The sequence below is a fragment of the Desmodus rotundus genome, chromosome 5 (assembly GCF_022682495.2).
Source record: "Desmodus rotundus isolate HL8 chromosome 5, HLdesRot8A.1, whole genome shotgun sequence".
NCBI classification, from domain to species: Eukaryota; Metazoa; Chordata; class Mammalia; order Chiroptera; family Phyllostomidae; genus Desmodus; species Desmodus rotundus.
Window position 1 is genome coordinate 21,284,746 of NC_071391.1, and position 21,166 is coordinate 21,305,911.

The following is a 21,166-nucleotide window of genomic DNA, read 5'->3' on the forward strand; positions in this document are numbered from 1 at the left end:
AGGTAAAAATGGAGGTACAGACGAAGAAGGGGTGGTTATTGGTGGTTTCTGTCCTGTCTCTCAGCCACCCATCTGCCTTCCCCGGGAGGGCTGTGATGCAGCCGCTGGTCTGTCCCCTTGTGGTTGCTGCAGCGATGTGTCTCATGGATGGTTCTAAGCTTTCTCAGTCCTGGATAGAAGGGAAGAGAATGAAGGCTGTATCTCTGGAACTGAGGGCTATTGGTACCTCCTTGAACCCAAGAATTAGAGAATTACAGAAATTTAGAACATTTAAGAATTTCTAATCCAACCCTTCTTTTTGAAGATTGAGGGCCTCGGACCTGAAAAATGAAAATCAGCCAAAATTGACACCTAAATGCTATTGGTATCTTACAGGAGGAGTGTGTGTTTATCATTTCATAGCTCTTACCCTTCTGTCTATTGGTCGTGGTCAAGTAACTTTCCATCCATTTTATACACATACTATTTCTGACACCCCAGTTAGCAGGAGCCCTGGAAACCAGAACCCCCGACTTTCAGTCCCATGTTGTCCACCAGGTCTGAGCCCGTCATGACTCGGGACAACACACTGTGCTCTTTAGCTGGACCATCCAATACTCAGAAAGATGCTACAGAAGAGGCGTGGCGTTTGTGAAGTCTGGAGTTCCCTGGCAGGACCTTTCTCGCATTTGTTCTTGTGATTCAGAAATGGACACAGTGGCTAAAAATGAACAGAAGAAGGTAGTAAAGGAGATGAGAAGATTGTGAACCTCTAGGTTTCCTTCATAGGATCTGCAAGGCACAGCACCAGATAGTGATTCTGACTTCTCGGTCAATGAACGTTCTTGACATCAGCCAGGTCTTACAGGCTCTAGTGAGGGCGGAGGAACTGGGGGGCTGTTGGAAATGCCCAGCTGTCTTAGAACTCCAGTCCCTTTCACAGCAACGGTGGCATTCTGTAGGGAGCTGGGAAATCCCACATGTGGGTCTATCACAACTGTAACCTCTGCTCCACGGTGCCCAGTGCTCCGGGCTGACACCAGTGGTATTTCCAGCATTCTTTTCCAGACATACCAAATACCTTAGGGGAAAGTCCCTTCAACAAACACAAGTTCTGTTCTCAAGGATCTGACCCATTAGGGCAATTTCTGGGGGAACTGTCTCCCATTCCCTCCCTGAGTTCTTGGACTTGGACAGCAGAAGGCCAGAGGGGTGATGCCCTTTGCAGACTTCGAATCCAGTTGCTTTTAGGTTCCCCAGGGAATGTTCTGTTACCCTCCCCGAACCGGTGAAGGAGGAATAAAGAATTTGGAGCCAGATAAGGCGATGCCGAAGTGTGCAGGCAGGAACTCTGAGTCCAACTCCCTATCTAATGAGCCTATTATTAGAGGCTCTTGGCAGAGCGAGGAATATCAGATGCTAATAAAAAGCAGGTTCTGAGAATAGTTTAAAACTTAGCACCAGCCTCATTATGTGTTCCTTTTTGAGTCAAAAAAGAAAAAATATTTCCAGCTTGTCGTGGGAGCGACTCATGGATTTGTGTGAGAAAGAATGGGTCAGCGATGCAAAATTAACAGCTGTTTTAATAATTTAATGGAGAAGTTATGGCTGAAGGAAATTGTAGGCTCATTGTTTAAGCTTCTAATTATCCAACAGCTGTCTCATCACATGGGCTTGCTTTGCTGGGCAACGGAGAGAGATCTGGCAGGGTCGGCCTACAGAAACTTCCACTATTACGGAATTGCTTTGCTAAATTTTCCATTCAGAAGGTGTTCAGATAGAACTAGACATGGCCCGCAGTGCTGGAAAGCATCAGGCTCGGTGTGTTTGGTATAACCAATCCACACCTGGGCTTTTCAGTTCCCTAGCATTCAGGTCTATCTGAAAAGCCACAGATGGTAGGGAGTGAGTATTCATAAAGGGTAAGTGTGCTCACTTGAAATAATTACTGTGTTTATCCAGTGTTCTTACCCAGACCAGCTCCTGCCCTTTCTGCTCATTGCCAGGGAAGGAAACTGCAGGCTGCTGTGACCTCAGACCTCTGCGTGTGTCCAACTCTCTTCTCCCTGGGACTGTTTTTCTTTCACTGGGAGCTGGGAAACTCGTTGAAAGTCTATGATATTCAGGGTGGTAATAGGGCCTAGCACTACTAAGTTGTCATTCATTTGAATCAGTGCCGTGCTAAAAACCAACACATGGACACCAGGAGTTACATCTGGTGGGAGCTTCAGGCTCTCATTTGGGTATGCAGATTTCCAAACTGTGTGTATTCCACTTGTTTGCTAAGCTCTGGACACATTACCTGATTAATTTAGGAGACCTCTCATCCCTTCCAGGTTTCTGTTCAAATGCCTCCTCATCACAGATGCCTTCCCTGGTCTTCTGATGCAAAAATACCTCTGCCTTCTTCCCACATGTCCCCCTCCTCCCAATACCCATCGCCACTTGAAATATATTTACCCATTTACTTATTCTTCCACTAAGACATTCACTGCATGAGATCAAGGGCTTTGTCTGTCTTGTTAACCTGCCCTGTCATCAGCTCCTGGAACAGCATGGGGCCTGTAATACGTGCCCAGTAGAAACTTGTGCAACGAAGGCAAGAAGGCAAGGGGGCTTGCTGAAGTGGTGCATTCCAGTCGACCACAGAAGGGCCTCGTTCCCAGGAGAAAGCAAGGTGCCCTTTAAAGCTGCTTTCCAATTCTTCATTTCTTTGAGCAAACATTTATCAAGCTTGGTACTGGGTGGTAAAGATCACAGTCCTGCACTCCCAGGGTGCCCAGCTGGAGGGGGATGTACACATTTAACTTCCATCCATCCTTTAAGATCCAATGCTGGCATCAGCCCCTCTCTGAAGCCTTTCTAGAACACTCTTGTTCCCCAAAGCTAGGTTAGGCACCATTCTTACCATTTTCTGTGTTATCCTGGGCAGAACTTTTTCATAGCCCATATGTAAAGCAGACAAGGAAGGTACGATGTAATTTCCGTTTCCCCCTGTAAGTCCTGAAGAGCGAGGGTCACACTGTCCTCATTGCCAAGTGTAGTGTCTGACACACAGTCTCAGTAAGTGCCAGTTATCCTTGTCTTCGCCGTTGTTGCTATGTGTACTCGGCAACCAGCACCGACATAGCGCTCTCTCTGTCTGTGATCTCATTTCAAAAACCGTACCTGTCCTGACGATGATAAGGCTCAGAGGCATCTCTGTGTTATGTTATATAGTATTATGCAACGTTATATTCTATAACACCCCCTCCCAGTCCAGGCGCTCGGGGTCCTGGGCTTGCAGGGGTCACTTAGACGGGCACAGAATCTTTACAAAGAGTTCTCAGGAGACTCCCTGTGTCCCCACATGCAAGCTGAAGCCCTGATGTACTTTAAAAATTATTTTCTATGTGCAGACGTTAGGAACTCCTATGAGCCTGGAGCATTTCTCTAATTCCAAGAGGGCAAGTTACAGGAATTCTCTCAATAAATACTTGTGGGTTCATAGCATTTTGATGTTGCCACTTTGATGTGGCTGTTTTGATTCAGGGCTTCAGGACATTTTGTCATGACTTAAAAAACACACCATTAAACGTGTTTTGTGCCACTTGGAACTGTGTGCAGTAGGCATCCGACTCGTTGCCGGGCCGGGTGTGTATGTTAACGTGGCATTTGTGTGTTTTCCCTTTGACGTGGCTGTTTTGGTGCCTGGCACTTTCATTACATCATATGGCTCTTGCCAGAATGTTTGCTTTAAATACTTGTTAGCCTCCCTTAAATACCAACCATGTGCCTGATTCTAACTTCAATGGCAGGAGGGATTCAGTGGAAACAGAAGGCAGGGGGTGACAACCTGAGGGGTTTCCCAGAGGTGTGCCAAGGGCTGGCTAATGGAATACAGTCACCATTTCAAACACATGTGACCCCTGTTCTTTGTTGCCAGTTTTCTGGTTTAGAGCTTCAGCATACTGGCTAGAGCAATGTTAAAGATATAAAAAGATCCCAATGCAAACACAAAAATGCGATCTGTCCATGTGAAAAGATCGTTTTGGTCATCTCCCCTGCTCTGTTGTAACAAGGACTTTTCTGTCTGTTTCACGTGGTGATGAGAGGAGGTGGGAGTTGCCGCTCACAGATCAGAAAGGACCTCATCTGCTGCTGTGAGCGGCCACGTCCGATTTTCCTTTTCAGATTGTCTGAGGGGTCATCATCAGCACACACATGTGCTAGAGAGTCAGAGGTCACCTGGAAACGAACAAAATGAGTAGAAAATTAGGCCATTGAGGGGAGGGACACAAAGAAGCTTGTAATTTTGACTAACAATTTCCTCTGGGTATTTTACCAGGCCACACAACATTATTCCCAATGTCATTGCATTTTTGTAGCAAGTATATTAAGCAACCTATTACGGAAAAGTAAGTGTGTAGTTGTACTTGGGTCCCTGGCCTTAATTCTGAGACTGGATGCTAAGCGTAGTGTCTAATTGGAATGGTGGTGCACCTGGGTAGATCCCCCAGTTAAACGTCACCGCTGTTACAAACTTAACAAGTATGGTATGTCTCTTCTTCATAGTCTCTGGAGAAAGGACCTACCTATGTCAGCTGACATGCCAGGCCTCTCCCATATGCGATCATGTTTAATTTCCACAAGGCTGGCGCCGAGCCCTTGTTTCTACACAGCACCCAGCTGGCAGATGATGGGGTCGGGGTCTGACACCCAGGCTCTCTGAGTGCAAACCCCACGGGTCTGCAGATTGCTGTTGGTTCTGAAGGACGTGTTCTCCAGTCTGTGGTGAGATTACCTGGGTGAGGCTAGCACCCTCTGTCTTGCAAGGCGCTGTCATTTATTAAGAGACCACGGCCCGCCTTTCTAGATGTAAAAGACTATTTTCTTCTTTTATCAGGTGATGGCGATTGCAAAGGGCAGCTAACAAAAGTGTTCTAAGTGGTCAGAGGAAAACTTCGGCCTCTCTGTGTCAATTCTCAAGCTTAAATTTGAAATCTTGTTGGCTTGGGAAATGACAAAGCTCAAAAAAAGAGCAAGTATGCTCCTTATCCTGGCCAGGGCTCCATTGCAGACTCTCAGCACAGCTTGGGACCACATGGGTTTATCTGGAAAAGGGCCGGGCTGCATCCAGGGTGAAGGTGATCACATGCTTCTTAAGACCTTACTTTGACATTGAGCCACATTGACTCTTGGGCGGCTTAACAGAGCCCTGATAATGCAAGTGATCTTTTGAAAGCCACACAGGATACATTTTTAAAAATCTGGATACACCATCTTTTCTGAAGGAGAGACAAAACTTGGAGTACCAGCATTTACGACTTTTCTGTGTCCAGGAAGGGGAAGGCTTGAGCTCAGAGGCATTTTAATTTAGTATGACTTAGGCTGTGACCTTAGTTATTCAAAAGTCGCCCTTTTGCAGCTGTTACAGAAGAAAAGAGCTCAGGTTTTGGAGCCAGACATATGTGGGTTTGATCTCCACTTCTTTTAGCCTGTGACCCTGGGCGAGTTTCTTTCTGTCTATGGGATGGGGATACTTGCCTACGAGGGTTATGGGGTAAACAACTCTTGGAAAAACCCTCCCTCTTCCTGCAGCCCTTCTTTACTGTAATGATCCAAGATCACGGGGACCAAAGCACCCGGTATGCAGATATTCAGCGTGTCCTCATGTCCTGCTTATGGGAGAACTAGAATTCAGGATAACCTGAATGCTTTCTTTGTTTTGATTTCTTCACCAATGTTTTCAGATTCCCAGCTGTGCCTGGGGCGAGACTGTTACTCTTCCTACTGCTGGTGCCCCTCAAACAGGGTCGGGGAGGTGCCCAGCGGTCTCTAACCACAGCCTTCACTTCTGTTTCAGTGCCAACATCATGCCCAAGCAGGTCGAAGTGCGAATGCATGACAGCCACCTCAGCTCGGAGGAGCCGAAGCCCCGGCATCTGGGGCGGCGGCTGTGCGACAAGCTGGGGAAGAACCTCCTGCTCACTCTGACGGTGTTTGGTAGGTGACAGGCATCTCCCCGCCTGCCCCTCTTCTCTCTGTCTCTCCTGGTTCTGTGAGGAAGCTGGTTCTGGCAGCCAGCCCTCCCACAGGCTCCGGCGGGCCCCAGCATGGCCGCCTCAATGGTATCACTTCCCCCTCACCTGCCCGGGCCACCAGTTTTCCTCTCTGGGATGCTGGTGGTTCTCAAGTGTCAGTATGCGCAGACATTGCCCATGAGGGTGACAGATCCCCAGGGCTACTGACTTGTGGAGACTTGCCTTTGGGCCACTTGGAGCAAAGTCCTAGACTCTGTGTCTTAACAAACTTAGAAGATTCCAAAGCAGGTGGTCAGTGTACCACATCGAGAGAAATAACTACATCAAGATAAAGGCAACAGTTGCAGAAAGACCCACTAAGATGGCTTACAAGGTCTAACTGTGCCTGAAATTTTATTAACTTAGATTAATTTAGCACATTAGCTCATCGAGGTCAGTGTGAGAGAGGCTTGTTCCGAAGCCTTGACCTGCTCCTGTGCTGTCTCAAAGGTCTTATTCCCCTGCTTCAGGCCTCACTCACCCCACAGTTGTCCTTTTGCATGACTATTTTGGTCATAGGTTTTCAATCAGGGTTTATTGAAACATGTGGTAAATTGCAGTTTCTTGTAATGGTAACCACACCATTTCCTTTCTTGATCCCTCCCCTGTTCTTCAGCTGTCACACAGGCTACACACAGAAGCAATGAACAGTTCATCTGCCCACCCCCACGCACCTCCCTGTACCCTTCATGCCATGGCTTCTGCTCTGAGCAGTCACCTCGGATCTCAGTGGACCAGGGCCAGCGCTGGAGGCTTGCCGTAGCTCAGCTCACTTAATAAAAAGAAGCCACAGGCATGGCAGGGTTTTCCACGGGTTGGCCTCCACATAAGCACATGTCATTCGTCATAGGTCTTGAAGAAGTATATTTTTCACCGGTGGAAGAAGAAACGCCCAGGCTTTGGGCCATGTGACTCCCTTCATGTCCCCAGGGGTGAACACTGTCACCCCCAGACTGGGAACTGCCCCCTCGCTCAGAGTCAGTGGTGTTATGACCTGATTTGCGGTTTCCACAAGGGTTGCTTAGGTCGGCCACCTGGTTGGAGAAATCTGAAGTTTTCCTTGTGGAATCCCTGAGCATGCGAACCAAAAGGCTCCTGCCAGCATCTTTGCCCAAGTTGTTTCCCCCCAAGTGCTACAGTTTCAGAGACCCTGCTTGACCTCCCATAGGATCAGTGAGTCTAAAGATTATATAACAGGTATAGAAGTGAAGGACAAAACTTCTTGAGGGTAAACCATGGGGAAATTTTGGGAAGTTAAAGGAAACAGAAGAACAAAGGAACTCACGTTAGCTTAGTCAGTCAAATGCTCCTTCTATAGGGTATCCGATTAAAGGGAAGAAATATACGAAACATTGTGCCATGTGGCCAGGCTGAGAGGAAAAGCAATCTCTGGCACTTGGATTGTTTCTACTGACAAATCTCTGACTCTACCCGTGGACGATAAAAAAGTCTCAAAAAATTTGGAGTCCAGTTGCTGTGACATACTTCCCATGAAGCCTTGCAAAGGCTGTCCTTGACTCTTCCAGAGCTGCCTTTTAGAGTAGCTGGAGGTACAAAATGTTCTCTTCTTAGTCATCAACATCAGCTTCACTTATCTGGTGGTATTTTTGTTACATGTTATTCATCATCTGATAATAGGGAATAATGGGAAAGGTCAATGTCACTGAAATAAGATCTCAGAGCTATATTCATTCGACTAGGATAAAAAAATAAATCAATCCATATTTTTCCCCCTTCCCTATTTATAGGTGTCATCCTGGGGGCAGTATGTGGAGGGCTTCTCCGCTTCGCGTCTCCCATCCACCCTGACGTGGTTATGTTAATAGCCTTCCCAGGGGACATACTCATGAGGATGCTAAAAATGCTCATTCTCCCTCTAATCATCTCCAGTTTAATCACAGGTAAGTCCACCTACCTCTCTGGTGCTTGGCCGAAGTGGACCCCACTCTTGCTCCAGCTTTTGGATTGACCATTGAATCTCAGTTTAGTTGAAGGAATGAATGTAATCATCTGTGTCATTTCACACTAGAGCCTCTGTTCCCCTATCTCTAAGACAGGGACAATCAACCCTAAAGGCAGTTTGTTATCTCTGGGGCAGTCCCTCTGCCTACGCAGCAAAAGATAAAAAGGAAATAGCCTTATGTTAAAAATGGTAGTATCTGTAGTGATTCTAATTTTTAATGTATATTTTTTCTCATTTTCTAAAGTATAGTTTGTTCAGAAACTGATAAAAGTAATAAGTAGAAAAGAAAGTTTACTGTTTAATTAGGTGTAGAGGGAAATAAGTATTAAAATAAATGAAATACTAGATAGGAAAGCTCTTTGACTTTTTCAGAAGAAAATTAGCCTTACATATATCATGGTCACTTGTTTTGGCTGAAAAAATTGTTTTATATGAAAGAATATTTTCCCTTCATGGGTTTATACTGGTACTTTCTTCCTTACTGAATGCTATTACTAGAACAGTATATAAATTGTTGTAGTTTGGAGACTAAGCTCTGAGATAAAAGGAAAGACTGGGCTTCTTCGGTCCATACTTAGGTGCCAGCAGGTTGGGTGACCTTGAGAAAGTTGTCCCTCTGGACTGTCCACTTTATGAAGGAAGCAAGCCTCTGGTAATTCCAAGAGATTCAGATGCCAAAGCAGATCGTCCTAAAGTCTCATAGCTTTGCCCAGTGAACCCAGTGACTAGAAATGCTGGGTCTCGACTTTCAGAAAATCTTATTATTTTGTTCAACCTGAGATTGAGTGACGCTGTGCTTTCACCTTAAATGTTCCTTTCCAAGCTACAGAAAATGTTCACACCTGTTTAACAGATTGTATGCTGGAGGACCTGGTAAGGAAGCCTAGCTTTCGTTGGAGAGAACTAGACTTTAGGTTGTAAGAAATGGGTCATGTCCTATATGGGTCAGCTTATTTCAGAGAAATTAACATCAAGGACTTCCTCCCTCATGCCAAAAATGGGGTGCAATCTCTTTGTCTAGTAAAAACAGGAACTGAAACCAGGAAGTAGAAAATTGAAGAAGCAACTGGGAAAAAAAACCCGTGAAGGCTGGAGTTTTTGTGACTTGCTTGGAATTTCCTCCAACAATCACAGAACCTCCCACAGTACAGATGAAGCACTCATCTTTTGGGGGGGCTTTATGCCTGCATTCTTTAATCCCTACACAAGATGGAGAATGTGAGGGGCTATCCTACATCACTATTCCAGGCTCAGTTTCAATGACTGGTAATATATTCAAAAGTTTTGAGGCTTGACATGCTGCTACCAGCGTTTTAGTTTCCCAAGTGAGGTCATGAAGAGCAACAACAACAGAGAAAACGGGTAAAAACCTAGCATGCGTCAGCACCTGCACTTCACAAAAGGGTATTTTGATACCAAATAAGTGGGAAGGACATACTCTCAGAATTAAAAATTAAATTTATTCAACTTTATTTTAACTCACTGTTGCAGATTGACAAAAAGTAGCCACTGACCAATTTATAAACTCTGGATCAGAGATCGTCATTTCTCCCCGGTTTTGTAGAATCTCAAAAATGTCCTGAAAAAATGGAATTGCAAACTGTGGGATTGACTAGATATTTAGTAGAAAAAGGCTTAATTAAGCATGAATGCGTCTGAATGCTAAGAAGCTACGTTCCAGGTATGCAGAGACAGGTGATTAACAGAAGTAACACAGAGTTAATTCTTCTGGATTTCTTTTCCATCCAGGGCTGTCAGGCCTGGATGCCAAAGCCAGCGGGCGCCTGGGCACGAGAGCCATGGTGTATTACATGTCCACGACCATCATCGCCGCAGTCCTGGGGGTGATCTTGGTCTTGGCCATCCACCCAGGGAACCCCAGACTTAAGAAGCAGCTGGGGCCTGGGAAGAAGAACGACGAGGTGTCCAGCCTGGATGCCTTTCTGGACCTTATCCGAAATCTCTTCCCGGAAAACCTGGTCCAAGCCTGTTTCCAGCAGGTAACGCAAAGTTCCGATTTTCCTGCCTGTCCAAGCCCCCGGGTTCCCTAGGTGCTAACACAGAGTCTATTCCAGTGAACCGGCTCTGGGGAGCAAGTTTCTTCATATTTAATTGTCTCTGTCTAGGTATGTGTGAGGTGATCTGGGGCAGGGTTTGGGACTTGAAGTCACGTGGGGTTTTTTTATACTGCCTTTTTTTAGTTCACAATACCACTTCTAGTTTTTTTTTTTTCCTTTTTTGTCTGTCTTTTTTAATTCCCGCCTCAGCATTGTCCAAGGGCACATTTTTATCACCCTTGCCCACGGCCCTCTAGAGTTCCCAGTGGCTCTAGATCTTGGCAGTATAGCCAAACCACTGTGGTGTGTTCAAACATTACACATGCTCTGCAAAGTCAAGATCTCCAGGGTGGGCCTGGGAATCGGGCATTTTTTAAATTGTGGAAGTAACACACGAGGCTTGTGAAATGTTTAAATAATACAGATGTATGTACATAAAGGAAAACTTCAAGTCTTCCCTTCCCTTCCCTAGAGCTACTCATGTTGAGAATTTTGCTTGTGTGTGTGTGTGTGTGTAAAATGCATCTGTATAATCTTTAAAAAAATTCCACCAAGTGTTACTGCATCATATGTGCCAACTTGCACCTTGCTTTTCATTTAAGAGTATTTCAGCTTGCTTTCTTTTTTATGTCTGCATAGCATTTCTAGAGGATAAATTCCTAGAAGCTAAAATGTCCTGCCAAGGAGTTTTATATTTTGAATTTGCTGGGTGTTGCAAAATGGCTCTGCAAAAGTTTGCAGCGGCGAATACTCCTGCCCGCTGCGTATAGGCATATCTATTTTTAAAAACTTGTGATTCTTTAGAAGAACAGATTCTTAAGAACAGACGACTCTGCTGAGTGGAACCACTGAGCTAGCTGCCTGGGCCCCACTCAGCAGCCCGTTGTGTGGCTCTAAGGCCAGCTCAGGTTAGAATACACCTCCGTTTTCATTAGCTCAAGTGGGAACTAAACAAGAATCAAGAAACTTCCTTCAGACATTTCCGGGAATCCCAGAAATATTCTGGGATTAGGAAATAGGTCACTTAGAGGGAAATTCTGGAGTCCCAGCTGCCCCACAAAGGTATTTGCCAACCACTGCAAGCCCAGATTACTCTAGGTTGGGGTATATTCCATGATTCCCAAAGCCACTTTGGTGCCCCTGTAGCAAGGAGCTGTATTAACAGGAGCCATTCCAGGCAGGGGTAGCTGGGTGGGGAGTGGGCAGTAAGAAGCCGGTGCTGACTGGCCCTCTCCTTGTACAGTATGTCTGCCCCTCAGCCAGCCTGCTTAGAAGATGAATTTGCTTGCTTTGAGGTGATAGACACAATTGGGTGCCAAGTCTATTCTTACTGTTTTGGAAAGAGCATTCTGGAACCATAGGTGAGAAGGTAGAAGAGTTGGAGGTGGGGGCAGCATGAGAGGGACAGGGGAAGGAGAGATTGGGGCCTCCTTCCAGTTATGGTGGTGACCATGCCCCGTGCAGGAAGTCAGTGGACGAAGCAGGACTGAGAAGCAGGCAGGCACTCAGCACTATTGCCCTGGTCTTGGGGCGAGTTTTGGTGGTGTCTGCCACGCTTGTGCTCGGTGACCTCTCTGGACAAGGGGAATTCTCTGCACATGGCTGTGCATGACCGGGGGGACACTGGTATGGCACTAGAATAGAGAACCGTGGCATTCTCTGTCCCAGGCCCATCCTGACCACCCCCTCCACTGGCAAAATTCATATGAAGAATGAATCCTTAGTCCCCCACCTAAGCCCAGAGTCACGTTCCCTTTGGGTTAGGACAGAGAATGAATTGGGTGGAATCTTTCAGCTCAGGGAGAGGGAGGGTACAGATTCCTTAAGCCAGACATCTAAACTAGTTGCCCTGCCATGGACTCAGGAGGACCTTGAAGAGGGTTAGAAGAAAGGGAACTCTTATAGGGCGATATTCCATTACGGAGGGGAAGGGCTGGAGAGGCGCCTTCCTGTCTACAGGTAACACTCAGAGTGATTTCACATCGCCTCTCTGGGTGGAGGGCTTCATGACCAGTTAGACACAGAGACGTAAAGAAGAAAGTGCCTCATGGACGTGGACAACAGTGAGGTGATTGCTGCGGGGAGGAGAGTATAAGGGAACTAAATGGTAATGGAAAAAATACCATAAAGATTAAACTGGAAAAAAAAGAAAGAAGAAAGTGGATTGTCCCCAGAGCAGAGTCTGTCTCACCCAAGGTGCCAGGCTGTGTCTTTGAGAGCAGGGAGACCTCCTGCTTGCTGCTTAAGGCTGACTGGGAACCAAGGTGAGGTTGCCAAGAGATCCATGGCTGCACTGTGTGGCCTGAGCATATTCAACAGCGCCCAGCAATAGGGACCACAGTGGGTCTCCTCTCCCACGGAATTCAGTGATCTGTGCCTGCTCGCTCAGCAGATGCTGTGAGTACCTCCCAGGTGCCACGCTCTCTGCTGTGTTCGGGAGGCCAAGGGAATGAGGAAGTTGGAGTGCCTGCTCTGTGGAGCTTACTTCCATTGGGTGAGGGTGAGCGGAGCTAGATCAGAAAGAATATCAAGTAAACACACTAGATACTTAGAAATTAACGTGTGCTGTGAGGGCTGGGGGCAGGATGGAGGGGTAGGCAGTAACTGGGGTGGGGGTGGGGGTGGGGCGTCTGAGCTGAGGCACTGAGGGGTCAGAATGAGCCAGGTGAGAACTGCAGGGAACGGCCTGCTCAGAGGAGAGGCCCAGGCGTGCAGAGGCTGGAAGGTACTTAGTGGGTTCAGAGACAAGAAGGGAGGCCAGTGTGTGGGGAGTGGGGTGAGTAGAGGAAGCAAAATCCAGCTCAGACAGGGCCTGAGGGGCTGGGGTCAGACTTGGGTTCTTATTCTAAGAGAGTTTTAGGCAGAAAGATGACTGTTTTTCTATTTAAAAAAGCAACAGTCCGGCATCTGTGGATATAGACAGAGCTCGAGGTAGCTACACTAACCTGGTGATTGTAGGTGGAGGAGAAGAGAGGTGGGAAGGTCACTGAGCAGGGTTTTGCAGGCTTTAAGGTGAGAGACCCTGGCGATTTAGACTCAAGTAGACTAGACTTGGCACCCAGATGGGGTTGTCCAACCCAAACAGGCACTGAATTGAGAGCCCAGCTAGAGAACCAGGCCTGTGTTTTAATATCCCTATCTCCCTATGTTCAACTTAAGCCACTGCTCTGTGCTACTTGAAAGCTGGGCTTTCGAATCAAACATCATTCATTTTGAAGCCCGCTTCAGCATCTACTAGCTGTCAGTCCTGGGGTTAGTCACGTAGTCCCGGGAGCCTGAGGGCCTACTCTTAACATAAGAGATAATAGGTGTCAAACGTGGAGCACCTGCTTCCAACCTGATCCTGGAAACCACCATTTATTTCGGTCTATGGCCATTACAACTTTGAACGTTGGCAGCTTTGGTTTCTTTAGTATTCTTAGGAAAGGTCTACAGATGGCTTCTTGTCCCCAATTTGTTACTGGGCGCATGGCTCTTTGCTTGTAGAATCTTCCCTTGTGATCACTCCTGAATCCTCTCTTCATGTCAACATTGCCCAGACCAAGGGGCCCACATCTGCCCGTTTCCCACCTCACACACTGAGCCTGGGCTTTCTTCCTCCCTGCACAAGAGCAAACATGTGGCTGGGCTAGAACAGAGAACACTGCTTTCTTCTCTGCCGTTTCCGATAAATGGTCAGATGAAGCATTGCCTGCCCTTGGGCCGAGCTGGGCCCACAGCATTTATCATGCAGCACTTGTGGTGCGAAGAACTCAGTGGTGGTCATGTCATCTGAGCTGAAGAAGTCCCGGCTCTGCCAATAGCTCTATGATGTCTGAAAAGTCACTTGAGCTCCCCATGCTTTTTCTTCCATATCTATCGAGGGTTCAGCCATCTGTTGCCAACTCCGTGCCGGGGTTGACATTCTAGGATTCTGTGTGAGTTCTATTTTTAATGCCCCTGGAGGGAGTGTTTCTCCGGGCTCAGATGTGAGTTTTCACAGCACTCTGCATGCAAGGTATGTGGCACCTTTAAAAATAGGATGACTGCCACAGATGTCGAGGAATAGCATGAGCGGTTCTTGGGAGGCCATTTGCACAGAGCTGCTTGGGGAACATCGAGTAGGGCTTAGCATCAGTATCCAGAAGGAGCAGGTGTCTTCTCAGCTTACGTTTGGGTCTGAAATGCAAGCCAAAACCTTTGCTGTGGTGACTGCTGGTGGCTGGCACATCTGGTACCCAGATGGAGATGCCAGCGGAGCCTGGCCCTGGAAGGACCCACATAAGTTGGTCTGTGAAGACTTTGTCCCACAGGAACCAGGCAGGAAGGAGCCAAACAGGCAGATCATGAAGTGCTGACCCTTGTCCTCTTCTTCTTGACCAGGTTCCATCACAAGGGGGCACAGGGTCATCCAGCTGGACCTCGCAATTATAAAGAACATCCATGGTGGACGTTTGATATTGTCCTGAAGCACAGAGCATCATGGGACTAAACAGACATCCACCCCCACTTGAAGCTCATGTCCCATTACCGAATCGTTCCATCTGTTGCCTATTAGAAATGAGTGTTATAAAGCCTATAGTTGTCATGTGATGAGGATAGTCACATCCCACTGTATGCAAAGAATAAAGCCTCACCTCATTAAACATGGACACAAACTATTCCCCAGTTTCCATAACCTTGTTTTGGTATTTGTTAATTATTTTTTTTTAACATAACTAGGAACTTTAAAATAGGTAAGTGGCCAGGCTTTCGGTAACCTTTTGGACCAAGCCTCATCTTTATGTGTTTCTTTCTTTCACTCCATTAGATTCAAACAGTGACGAAGAAAGTCCTGGTGGCACCTCAGTCAGAAGAGGAGAGCAATGTCACCAACTCTGTCGTCTCCCTGTTGGCCGAGGCTACGACAGAGGCACCTGAGGAAACGAAGGTGGTTATCAAGAAGGGCCTGGAGTTCAAGGACGGCATGAATGTCTTAGGTAGGCAACTTGGTACTCAACTCCCTGGGGGAGGATCATTTTCCTCCACAACAAGGGCCAGCCTCACCTGCCTCTCGGCACCTGGCATCCCTCACTGCCTCCCCAGGAGACCAATGGCTCTGCCGTCCTCTAGGGGGCGCAGGAGGCTCTCTCTGGCAAGTGGTTTGAGGGTCACTGGAACTGGTAGCTGAGGGATTGAGGGAGAGGAAGATGGGCAGAAGCATCACCTGAGGGGCATGACAGCAAGAGGTCAGGTGTGGGAAAACAGACGGGATGAATGTTCAGGGCACATTCCCTGATATTCTGTGTGCCGTCAGGAAGTCACTCTCTCTGACTCTCCATTTCATAAAGTGATACATCCAATTCTTCCATTTCCTAAGCATTTTTTCAGCTGCCCTTGTATACCAGTACTGTGCTAGGCATGGGCGATGCCCCCCACCCCCAGCTCTCACAGTCTATAAACAAATGCAGTGCTATTGGGCAGATAACATGTTGGTGTCCAAAGCAGCTTCCCAACAGGAGATGACATTGTTTAACTTTCTGGACTTCTAATGAGTGCTTCCCCCTAGCCTGGAGCCATCCTAGAAGTTCTTCGGCCCTGGACTTGGGTGGACTGTGCTTGGGTCTCTTAGGACCGCTCACTGCTTATCTGACCATGGGCAGTTGCCCCACTTCTTGAGCTTCATTAGTAAAGTGGGGATGGATTGGCATTTCCCTTGTAGATCAGTGTGAAGATGAAATGAGGTTGCGCATGTACAGCACAACTGTACATGCCACATGCTTTGTTCGTGTGAGCTACTATCATTATTAAAGGTGAGCTGAGGGACTCAATAAGGAAACACCCTCCACTGAGGATAGAGACCCCTCCATAATGTGAGTGACTCCAGCTTGCTCAGTTTACTCCCCTCCCACCCCCTGGGTCCACTCCTGACCTTAACCCCCGTCCACTATTAGAATGGTGTCCCCAAGCCAAGAACGAGGGACAGATGGCTGTAAACTGGGCAAAATGGGGAATCTGGGTGGAGGAAATATGTTGATCCATGCAAGCAAGTTTTCTCAGGATTTAAATGAGAGCTGTTTAGAAATGGATGAGCTCAGTGGAACTTCCACTTTGCTGTCTAGGAGATTGAATACCCTTGTCTCCTTAGTAGGCTGGTGAGATAAAATACAGAATGCTCTGTTAAATGTGAATTTCTGATCAATAACAAATAATTTTTAGTGTATGTTCCAAATATTGCATTTCTGAAGTTCAAATTTTAACTAGCTATCCGTTTGTTTATTTGCTTTAAATTTGGTAACCTTACTCCTTTTTATCCAGAATAGTTGAAAGAGGTAGAGAGGGCAGGATTGTCCAGTTACTGAAAAGCAGAAGCTTCAATGAGGCATCATTTTTTTTTGGCCTGGCAGGAAGGCAGTTGGGTAAGCGGGGATAGAGGGTAGTGATAAGCTGACGCGGTTGCCGGGCAATGGAAAAATCAGTAAACACTGTTGCCATCGGTGTGAGATGAAGGAGGAAGGAGAGAAGAGAGAATGGGAGAGTCCTCTGAGAAGGAAGATTTACAAATATCCTCACCATTTACCGCCGGGTAGCTTTTGTCTCCCACCGCCCAGGTATCTGTGACCCTTTCAGGACCTTCCCAACTACCCTTGCTTTCCCAAACCCTGTGGTCAAAGTGGCTCCCCAGTCTTCCAAACACTCTGGAGGAGGTCGAAGCCATGAGTAATGGGGCCAAAGCTTTGGATTGAATCATTCAGAAGACTTTCAAGGTCGTTTGCAGAGTCTTGGTAGATTCTGGGAAGACACATGACCTTTGACTGTACTGGGGAGTTTCAACATAGCTCACTACTTTCTCAACCCCAAGGACGAAGTCTTAGAGGGCTTTGTTCAAATGAAACACCACTGTTCCAGAGTGAGTTGAATGAGTCAGTGTTTCCAGAGGGAAATAACAAGCTGGACGTGGGTTTCCAAGTGCAGTTTGAGGCTCTGGAAAGCCAAGGGAAGTTAGACTGTTGAGAAACTTCCCACTTACAGATCATAGCTGAAATACGGTTCTTTCCATGGTTTTCCAAAGGCAGAGATGGTGTCTTTCTTTGTATTTTGTTTTTGGCTTTGGAAAGTCCCAAGGATTGAGCATTGCAATAAGTAAAGATAAAACCCTGGCTTTGGCCTTGCACTTCCTTAAAGTTTCCTTTCTTTCCCAGAAAACCTCCAGAGCACTCCTGGGCTCTACTCTAATCCCAACTGCTTAAATCAATGGTGTGAGATCACCCCTTAACCAGCTCTCTCTGGTACATATCCATACGGCCAGTTTCTGCTGACCCTGCAAGGAGAACTTTTTTATGCCAGTTCTTTGGGACCTTGAGACCCTGCTCATTTTCTCTTAAAATTAACAAATGGAATCAACCAAGTAATACTAGCTATTCTAGACCAGAATGTTCAGATTATTTTTCATCATACACCTTGCAAACTCCTCTTCATAGGCTCAAGAGAAGGGCTTGATAATAGCCTGGATTTGATTTCATACATTACTGCAGAATGAGACCACTCTCTCTGGGATCTAATTCTTATCAAGGCTTTGTCTTCATGGCCAGTAACTCCCTTGTAAGTCACTTGTCAATCTTTCTGGCCAAGATCAGAAAAGGGATAATATTAAATATCAGCGATTAACAGTCCTGAATGCAGGTACTGGATTCTTTTTGCTGAATATGGAGAGGTCCATTGAAGGGCAGCTGAATAATGTGGGTTGATATATGCGTGGTGTGGGGTGATAAGTGGTTTTGGAAACTACAGAAAAGGTAAAATCAGAGGTTCAGAGAGAAAAAAAATTCCCCTCTAAGAGAATCAGATTATAGTGCTATCATTTCCCGGATCTAGCCCAAGACTTTAGGCACAACTGGACACAATGGGAAACTGGATATCAGAGGGACGGAGGAGAAATGAGGCCTGCCAAACTGGGTCAGGGTAGGGTGGAAAAGAAGAGGAAGAGAGAGGGGAGAGAGGCTGGTCCATACTGCAGATCAGAGAGAACAGTCAGATGGGCAGCAAGGTCCTGTGGCCAAGGGGACATTGATTGATAGTCCTTGCAAGTCATCAGAATTGGACCCCCAAGAGTGGCAATACTTGGCCAGGAGTGGGGGGGGACACGTGTGATTGGCGACCAGAAATGCAGACATTCCCAAGCAGTCATGGGGACACCTGTAGCCATGTAGTGTGTCCAGTCCCAGACCTGAGTGAGACTCCAGACCAGGCACAGGGTTGGTGAGGAGAGAAAAGCCAGGTCTTGGAGGAACTAAAGTATAGGGTAGGTTCCCAGAAGTAAAAACTGAGGCACAGGGAGTGAGGAAAAAGCCAATACAGAAATGAGACTCAGGTTGAGTGTTGGATTTGGTCCAGGCCCTCATGCAATTTGATGCTGACATGAATTTGCTGTAACAGAGCTCCTCAAATCCTTCTGGCCACGATTAGGGTTGACCCTGGAGGCTGAGGTGGGGTTGGGCTTAAATTTAGGTCAAATGCTATCAAGTGAAGGGAGAAGGGCTGAGGGGCTGGGAAGTAACAATGTCTACATGTTGTCTTCCAGATCTTGAAAAAAAAATACAATTTAAAAACAGCATTCTAACATTTTGTCCATGAAAAGAATTACGATAAATTTATAAATAACATTTTAAACCCAAACAAACTGGGTCATTTGGGGTTTCCCAATTGTTTTGGATTTCTCTTTGTTTTCAATTTGATTTCTCGACATTCCTCCTCCTTCTCACATTAGGAATGTGGCCATAGAAAAATATTTTTTCATTTAGATTTTCCTAGAGTGAAATATACCGGCCATGTATTAATTTGGGATAACACCACAGCAGTATAGACACAACCCTGGCAGAGACTTTCTGGTTACTTGGTCTCTGCTAATTTCACACTGCCTCCAAGTCCCAAGGAGCCTTCCTTCATTGATCTATACACCAATAAATCTGCTTATACATGATTTTCTAAGTAAGAAGAGAGTGGAGAAATACATTTTAGTTTGCAATGAAAAGGAATTTGTTTTCATCAATGAACTAACACTGCGGGCAGTTGAACTTGCTCAGGGAAAGTGTTAAGGAAAGCCATTGTCCTTAGGGGGACAGTCTTTTCAGTGCGGCATGCCTCGTCCTTAAGGTGGGTAGCAGATGTGAGTGTGTGTCTCCGTACATCGGGAAAGGGGAAGAACAAAGGGGAAGAAACACATGCTTTATAATGTGTTCTTCTGTGCATTGTGATTCACTCAACAGGTCTGATTGGGTTTTTCATTGCTTTCGGCATCGCCATGGGGAAGATGGGCGAGCAGGCCAAGCTGATGGTGGACTTCTTCAACATTTTGAATGAGATTGTAATGAAGTTAGTGATCATGATCATGTGGTAAGTGGGCTTGTCTTTACTGCATCATGGTGGGGGTGTCAGAAGGTCATGGGGTCCCCAGAAAATACTGGAGCCCTCCCAGAAGAAAAGAGTGGGTGGGTGTGGACCAAGCACAGGGCTCTCTGGAATGACTTTGAGAAGGGAATGAAAAATCTCTCTCTCTCTCTTTCTTTGGAGCTTTTCCTAGAAAATGGGACGAAAAACTAGCCCACGTGCCAAATTTTATCTACTATTGGTTTTGTATGGCCTACAAGTTAAGAATGGGTTTTGTGTATTTAGTTTGTGGGGGAAAAATTTTAACGAGTAATAATATTCTACAACAGATGGAAATTATATGAAATTCACATTCAGCACCATAAATAAAACTTTATTGGAACATAGCCACATCTATTTGTTTGCATATTGTCTAGGTTTCTATTGCGCTAAATAACAGAGTTAAGTAGTTCTGATCAAGACCGTACAGCCTGCAAAGCTTGAAACATTTACTATTTGGCCCTTCCCATAAAGAGTTTGCTGATCCTTGCCCTGGAAAGGAAAACAAAAACAAAAACAAAACAACCAAAAATACTGAGAGAGAGAGAGACAGACAGTCAGACAAGCTGGAAAAACCAGTCAGGAATACTGAAACTGAGCCGTATCAGGAAACCGAGATAAGCCCAAGACACAAGGAATATGGCATGACCCACTGCTCCAGTTCTCTGCTGTTCAAAGCAACGTATCTTTGACCTAGTTCCTCATGACTCAGAAGAAACAAGAGGCAGTTCTCAGACCGTGCAAGCAAAAGTGAAATCACAGAGATAAATTAGAAGTGCATGTAAGAGCTCTTAGGAATCTGGCCCCACCCTCTAGTTTTACAGAAGAGAAAACTGTGGTCCAAACACATTAAATCTTGATTCTTTAACATCATGATGATGATAATAAAAGCTATCATTTATTGAGTTTCTTTTACCTGCCAAGAGCTACGATAGTTGCTTAGTACCAATCAAATGTAATCCCAACAACCCTGCAAGGATGAATTATTATTCCCATTTTACAGAAAAAGCAACTTATGTTGACTGAGGTGAATTAATTTGTCTAAGGAGAGCTGGAGTTCATATTGATATTAAAGTCCTTAATGGGTAAGTGGGTAGTGGGTGTGTTTGTTTGTTTTTTGTCTTCACCTGAGGGCATGCTTAGAGGGAGGTAGAGAGAGGGAGAGAAACATCAATGTGAGAGAGAGAAACATCGATTGGTTGCCTCTTGCACACACCCCAACTGGGGACCAAACCTGCAACTCAGACATGTGCCCTCAGCGGAAATCAAACCCGAGACCCTTCTGTTTATGGGACGACACTCCAACCAAGTGAGCCACAACGGCCAGGGCCAGGTAGGGGTGTTTTTGTTTGAATCATCCAAGCAGTATTGTCTCCACTTCATGACACGTGTGTTTATGGTCTGTGGTTCTGAAATCTTGGGTAGCCCATGAGATCACAAGTGCCCACTCCTTCAGTAAGGAAGGTGTGCCCCCTTCTGTCACTGGAAACTTCTAGTGGTCACACGTCTGACAGACTTTTACCTGCATTTGTTTGAGACCCTTATGATGCTCCTGTATGCCTGACTAGAAAAAAAAAAGCATAATTAGACCAAACCACATCTATATTCTAGTTACCACAGAAATTCTGGGTGATGAATTCCCCATGTCTTCATGTTCCAGTCCTACATAGCTTCATCCTCAACCTCCCTCTTTTATGTGGTGCCTTCCACTGAAATCCTAC

General features: G+C 46.1%; 1 protein-coding gene across 6 annotated transcripts in view; it reads left to right on the forward strand.

Moving 5' to 3' along the window:
• The window catches only part of SLC1A2 (solute carrier family 1 member 2), a 142,203-nt gene that overhangs the window by 79,138 nt on the left and 41,899 nt on the right, over positions 1-21,166 (forward strand). For all 6 annotated transcript variants that reach the window (XM_045194299.3, XM_024558916.4, XM_024558917.3 and 3 more), the window contains exons 2-6: positions 5,825-5,964; positions 7,790-7,942; positions 9,754-10,004; positions 14,851-15,019; positions 19,286-19,412. In XM_045194299.3, coding sequence (XP_045050234.1) covers positions 5,835-5,964; positions 7,790-7,942; positions 9,754-10,004; positions 14,851-15,019; positions 19,286-19,412 — 830 coding nt within the window. In that variant the 5' untranslated portion in view covers positions 5,825-5,834. The remainder of the gene's footprint in view (positions 1-5,824; positions 5,965-7,789; positions 7,943-9,753; positions 10,005-14,850; positions 15,020-19,285; positions 19,413-21,166) is intronic.